Source organism: Lissotriton helveticus, chromosome 5_1 (genome assembly GCF_964261635.1).
Source record: "Lissotriton helveticus chromosome 5_1, aLisHel1.1, whole genome shotgun sequence".
Lineage (NCBI taxonomy): Eukaryota > Metazoa > Chordata > Amphibia > Caudata > Salamandridae > Lissotriton > Lissotriton helveticus.
In genome coordinates this window covers 89,385,082-89,391,010 of record NC_136065.1, presented here as the reverse complement: position 1 = coordinate 89,391,010, position 5,929 = coordinate 89,385,082, and the positions used below count along the sequence as shown (strand labels likewise).

The 5,929-nt window shown below is 50.7% G+C and overlaps 1 protein-coding gene across 1 annotated transcript; it reads right to left on the bottom strand.

Moving 5' to 3' along the window:
* Window positions 1-2,427: 2,427 nt before the first annotated feature.
* On the bottom strand, window positions 2,428-5,292 carry LOC144752981 (heat shock 70 kDa protein-like). The gene is made up of 2 exons (XM_078640791.1): window positions 5,054-5,292; window positions 2,428-4,168 (listed from the first exon to the last, which is right to left on the bottom strand). The coding sequence occupies exons 1-2, from the start codon at window positions 5,290-5,292 to the stop codon at window positions 2,470-2,472; spliced, it is 1,938 nt and encodes a 645-aa protein (XP_078496917.1). The 3' UTR covers window positions 2,428-2,469.
* Between the last annotated feature and the right edge of the window lie 637 nt (window positions 5,293-5,929).

Genomic DNA, 5,929 nt, shown 5'->3' with positions numbered 1-5,929 from the left:
AGTTTCCTTTCACCCACAGGATTAACATCTTTCTGGGGTGGGATCTCTGGTCCTCTTTTGGGGGGGCAGAGATTGGGCCAGCAAGACCAGAGGAAGTCACCAGAGTGTGGTGGCTCAGACGGTTGGGTTTGTACCCAGCCACCACTGGTGACTCCCCAAAATGTACTGGAAAGCCAAGCATGCATCTGGCCAATCCAAACACCTACATAATTTGGATTCATGACTGGGATTGGGTTACACGTCACTGATCTCCCCCTTACTAACGCTGTACCCATTTTCAGACCCTGTCTATACCTGCATGTGCCTCTTGTGTTATTTTTCATGTGCAGCATTGTGCTGTTCAGATAAATAAATCACCTTTCTTTTCTATAAGATAAAGCACTGCGCAAAACTTGATTTATTATATCTTATTGTGTTCTGGTCTCTAACCCCACACCACCTCTCGGAGGAAGCCTCGGACTGCTCTGCTTTACTACCCTGTACTCCCTGGGTGTCCTCCTCCCCCTTCTGGCCTCTGACACTTTAGTCTCTGTTGGTTCTCCCAAGGGTAACGCTACACCTTCTACTTTCTGAACCCTACAGTGGCAGTTCAGTTTGTACTCTCCATGTCCCCTACAACCTTCTACTTTCTGAACCCTACAGTGGCAGTTCAGTTTGTACTCCCCATGTCCCCAAAACCTTCTATTTTCTGATCCCTCAGCTGCTGTTTTGTTTGTACTCCCCAGTCCCCTACAGCTTCTGCTTTCTGACCCTGCAGCGGCTGTTCTCTTTGTACTCCCTTGATTTCCTACAAGTTTCTTCTTTCTGAACCCTCCAGCAGCTGATCTGTTTGCACTCCCCAGGTTCCCTACGACTTTCTACTTTCTGACCCTACACTTGCTTTTCTGTTTGTACTTTACGGGTCCCTACAACGTTCTGCTCTCAGACCCCTTCAGCCACTTACACACAGCTGTGCCCACCTGTTGATGCTCCCCTTCTCTACGTGTGCCACCTAGACCCCCTGTTCCCTCTTCTGCACACTAAGGCTTCTGTCTGTGACCTTCTTCCCTCCTTGCTCTGAGTGTCGTCCTCCTCCCCCTCTAATGATTCTAACCTCTTGCATTTCCTGGATTCTGTATGACATTCCCTCTCCCTTCCTTCTGGTCTCTTCGCCCCTTTGCATACCCCGGCTGTTGTAGATGCCCGCATATATTTCTAATCTCTAGTTCTTCCATCACTGGTTGCTTAATTCCCTCTTGGTATTCTTTTTCTCTTCTGTACCAGCCATACTGCCCCAACCCCTGCTGTCTCCCTTCCTTGTGCTTTTCGTCTTCTCTACCACCCTCTCTGCTCTCGGACCCCCACCGGTCCTGGCTCTGCTATCTGGATCCTGGCACCTTTCATCTATGATGCCCCAGGTACTCTTGTGCACCTTTATAGTATCAGGATCTTTAGAACACTCATATTTGCCACATGAACCTTCTTCTTGCTTACTGTGTTTTCTGCACTGATTTTAGAGGATAAAATTAAGTCAATCACGTCTTCAAGAAATGCTTGGCACTGTGCAGACGTTAAATGGAAACCCACACCAAGTTCAGCAGCATGTGTAAACACGTGTTGATCATGTATAAGTTATTGTATAGGTTTCATAATAATTCCACATTTTAAAGCTCTGGTTCTCACACACAGTGTACTCACCTCGTTCTGTGTGGCCTCTTCCCACACTACTCAACACCCCTACATAATGTGCAGTTTCCTTTAATCTTGCCCTATTTGACTTGTCATTCATACAACAGAGGACAAAACATTTTATGAAGCTGCTTTTTGGAGTTTATAGAACAGTGCATTAGCTAAAAACATTGTCAGGTCTCAACTCCCTCCACCTCCCCCCACCCTTTATGCAATATATACAGGTTCCAATTTCACAAAAGTACACACTAACTAACCCCAAGACAAAACACATTAACTAAGGTAAATTAAAAGTAGAGACAAAGGTGTGCAGTTCAATCATTTTATTACAAAAATAAAATATACAACATATGTAAGCAATATGGTCTTTATAAATTGTAGCTATAAGATCAAATAAATTAACATTCTCATTGTAAAACAAACGCATTACCTGCAACTTGTGGCCATTGAATGTTCTGGGTGACCTAGAAAAGTCTGTTAAGGGCCAGAAGCATTTTCAGTCCACTTTCTCTCAATTGTGTGTCCATGCAAGGGCTCATTGTTGCCTATGATTAATCCACCTCCTCAATTGAGGGGCCATTGGAATAATCCATTATTGTCCCTCATTCATCCACCTCCACAATGGAGGGACTATGAGAAGAGTCCATCTTTAATCCGCCTCCTTAATGGTGGGTCCATGGGAATAGTCCATTATTGTCCATCACTAAACCACCTCCACAATGGAGGAGCCATGAGAAGAGTCCATTGCTGCCCATCATTCATCCACCTCCACAATGCTGGGACCATGAGAAGAATCCATCATTAATCCACCTCCTCGATGGTGGGACCAGTGCTGGAGCTCCCGTGGCGGGCTTGAGCTCCACAGCTCGCACCAGGCATTCCCCCAGACATCCCGCCCTGGTAGAGTTTGGTGATGATGGGAGTACAGACCTTCTCCAGCTCTTTCTGCTGGTGCTCATACTCCTCCTTTTCTGCCAGCTGGTTGTTCTCCAGCCAGGAGATGGTCTGGTTACACTTGTCCACTATCTTCTTCCGGTCGTCCTCACTGATCTTGTCTTTCATGTTCTCACCCTCCACAGTACTCTTCATGTTGAAGGCGTAGGACTTCAGTGAATTCTTCAAACATATTTTCTCTCTCTGGACTTCATCATCTGCTTTGTACCTCTCGGCCTCCTGCAACATCCTCTCAATCTCCTCTTTGCTCAGCCGGCCCTTGTCGTTGGTGATGGTGATCTTGTTCTGTTTGCCTGAACTCTTGTCCACAGCAGATACATTCAGGATACCATTGGCATCTATGTCAAAGGTCACCTCAATCTGTGGCACACCACGAGGAGCTGGTGGGATTCCGCTTAGATCAAATTTCCCCAGGAGATTATTGTCCTTGGTCATGGCTCGTTCACCCTCATACACTTGGATCAGGACACCAGGCTGGTTATCGGAGTAGGTGGTGAAGATCTGGGTTTGCTTGGTTGGGATGGTGGTGTTACGCTTGATAAGGACAGTCATCACACCACCTGCAGTCTCAAGCCCAAGTGAGAGGGGTGCTACATTCAGAAGGAGCAGGTCCTGCACATTCTCAGACTTATCACCCATCAGTATAGCAGCTTGCACTGCTGCACCGTAGGCCACAGCCTCGTCTGGGTTGATGCTTTTGTTCAGTTCTCTGCCATTGAAAAAGTCCTGCAGCAGTTTCGGGATTTTGGGGATGCGGGTTGATCCTCCTACAAGCACAACTTCATGGATCTGACCTTTGTCCAGCTTGGCATCTCTCAGAGCCTTCTCCACAGGATCAAGAGTTCCTCTGAAGAGGTCAGCACACAGCTCCTCAAAGCGAGCTCTGGTGATGGAAGTGTAGAAATCGATGCCTTCAAAGAGTGAGTCAATCTCGATGCTGGCCTGAGTGCTGGAAGACAGGGTTCTCTTGGCTCTCTCACAAGCAGTTCTCAGCCTCCTAACGGCCCTCTTGTTTTGGATAAAGTCCTTCTTGTGCTTTCTCTTGAATTCCTCAATGAATTGACTAACCATGCGGTTGTCAAAGTCTTCACCTCCCAGGTGGGTGTCTCCAGCTGTAGCCTTGACTTCAAAGATGCCATCATCAATTGTTAGAATGGAAACATCAAAGGTACCTCCACCCAGGTCAAAGATCAGGACATTGCGCTCTCCCCTGCCACTCTTGTCCAGACCATAGGCGATGGCTGCTGCTGTGGGCTCATTGATGATCCTCAGCACATTCAGGCCAGCGATAACCCCTGCATCTTTAGTGGCCTGCCTCTGGGAGTCGTTGAAGTAAGCAGGCACAGTGATGACGGCATTGGAGACTGGGTGGCCCAGGTATGCCTCAGCAGTCTCCTTCATCTTGGTCAGCACCATGGAAGACACCTCCTCAGGGGAGAAAGTCTTGTCCTCTCCTTTGTACTCCACCTGCACCTTGGGCTTCCCACCATCGCTCACCACCTTGAAGGGCCAGTGCTTCATGTCCGCCTGCACCACCGCGTCATCATAGTGCCCACACCGTCATTCGCTCCCCCCTGCATTTTAAACACTTGCCCATATAATGATTACACAGGACACATTGTTATGGGTATGAACTGCTGCAGGTTTATTTTCATACAACAAAAGTATGACGTTTTTGTGGGTTATCTTACGGACGATCCAGGGTAGGCAGCCCCTCGCTGCCCCGCCCGCCTTAAGAGCCATCCAGCACGGTGGGTCGATGCCCGGACAGTGCAGCCTTTGCTGATCCCCTTATGGATCAAGTCTTATACTCCCGCCCCCCCTTTCAGGGCGGAGCATGGTGTGGCACACCCCCGGTTGGTAAGGCCCCTCAACCGCCCGAAGGAATAACCGGGCGCCGTCGCGGTTTTCCCGGAACCTCCCTGCGGCTCCAGGTCTTTGGCTCAGGCACCCTTACTGTGCCAGGCAGAGGTAGCCTTACTGTACCCGTCTGCCGCAGAGGTACCCTTACTGTACCAGTCTTCCTCCAGATCGCCCTGTAACTCCGCCTGCAACACAAAAGAAACATTAGAACATTCAAAACAGCATGCCACCTGCCAAGCTGCTGGGTACGAGGATAGGGTGGGTGCAGCGTGGCAGGCAGGCGCAGGACGACCGGTACCGAGGCCGGACAGGGGCAGCCAGGGAAGCAGATGACCGGCAAAGAGGTCGCATGCAGGGCTGCAGGGGCCTAAGTACCCGGTCGGCCCCCCAACGCGCCCTCCCCCGGATGCACGTCACTGGTGGTGCACCCGGCCGGGGGAGGGGCAGATGCACTGCCCGAGCCTCCCCCTCCACGAGGACTGACGGAAAGGGGGGGGGGGCTCCGACTAATGGGACTAAGGGGGGCTGCCCTGCTGATGTCCCCCTGTGGGGGACGCGGGCAGCTGCAAACTTCCTGCCAATAAGCCTCTTGGCATCAAAGACGGTGTTCTGGGGGTTGAGGGCCACCTGGTTCTTGGCGGCGTCTCCGATGAGCATCTCGGTGTCTGTGAAGGCCACATAGCTGGGGGTGGTGCGGTTGCCCTGGTCGTTGGCGATGATCGCCACCTTGCCATGCTGGAAGACCCCCACGCAGGAATAGGTGGTGCCCAGGTCGATGCCGATAGCGACGCCCTTGGGTGCAGACATCTTCTGAGGTTTTTGTGATTCTGGGAAGGCTGCGACAGGTTCCTGCCTTTTGGCTTCTTTCGGCTGCTGGTCTGCGCTTTTGTTTTTAATCTTTATTGGAAACGGCCTCTCGGCTGCTGTTCTGTGACTTCTCTCCTCTGGTGATGGAAGCGGCTCCTCTAGTCCTTCCTCTCTGTCTTCTCTGTTCTCCTGCTCGGATCTGACAGCGTCTCTCACCGGCTCCTGTATTTATTCTCTTGTGGCCGCATACACTAAGTAGCCACGCGCAGTGGAACACGCCCTACGACCAATCACAACTTCAGGATTGTCATATTTCTGGCCATTTCCCGAAGTTTCAGCTCTGTCGCCCAATCAGGAGAGGCCTGGGCGGTGCTAACCAAGCAGCTTCTTGAAGGCTCTCGTATTTGTCAAACCTTCTGGCCAATCAAAATGCAGCGTTTCCGAGAGATTTCGAAAAGTGCCCAGTACCGTGGAGGCTTGGCACGCCGCAGCCAATCAGAGAGGAGGAGGCGTGGTTGATGTATATGAATCGGTCAACGAGCAGTTCCTGTAATGTTCCAGATGTTTCTTTGCTGTCACCACTGGCGGGGCCAGGAAAGGACGAGAAACCGAGGGACCTGCGCCATGAACACAGACA

What these genes read in the sequence shown, in the direction of transcription:
- LOC144752981 (XM_078640791.1), bottom strand. Translation starts at nt 5,292, where the DNA reads ATGTCTGCACCCAAGGGCGTCGCTATCGGCATCGACCTGGGCACCACC. An exon ending in AGGCTTATTGGCAGGAAGTT is followed by an intron (nt 4,169 to 5,053) that starts TGCAGCTGCCCG and finishes GTGTGGGCACTA; the next exon opens with TGATGACGCGGTGGTGCAGG.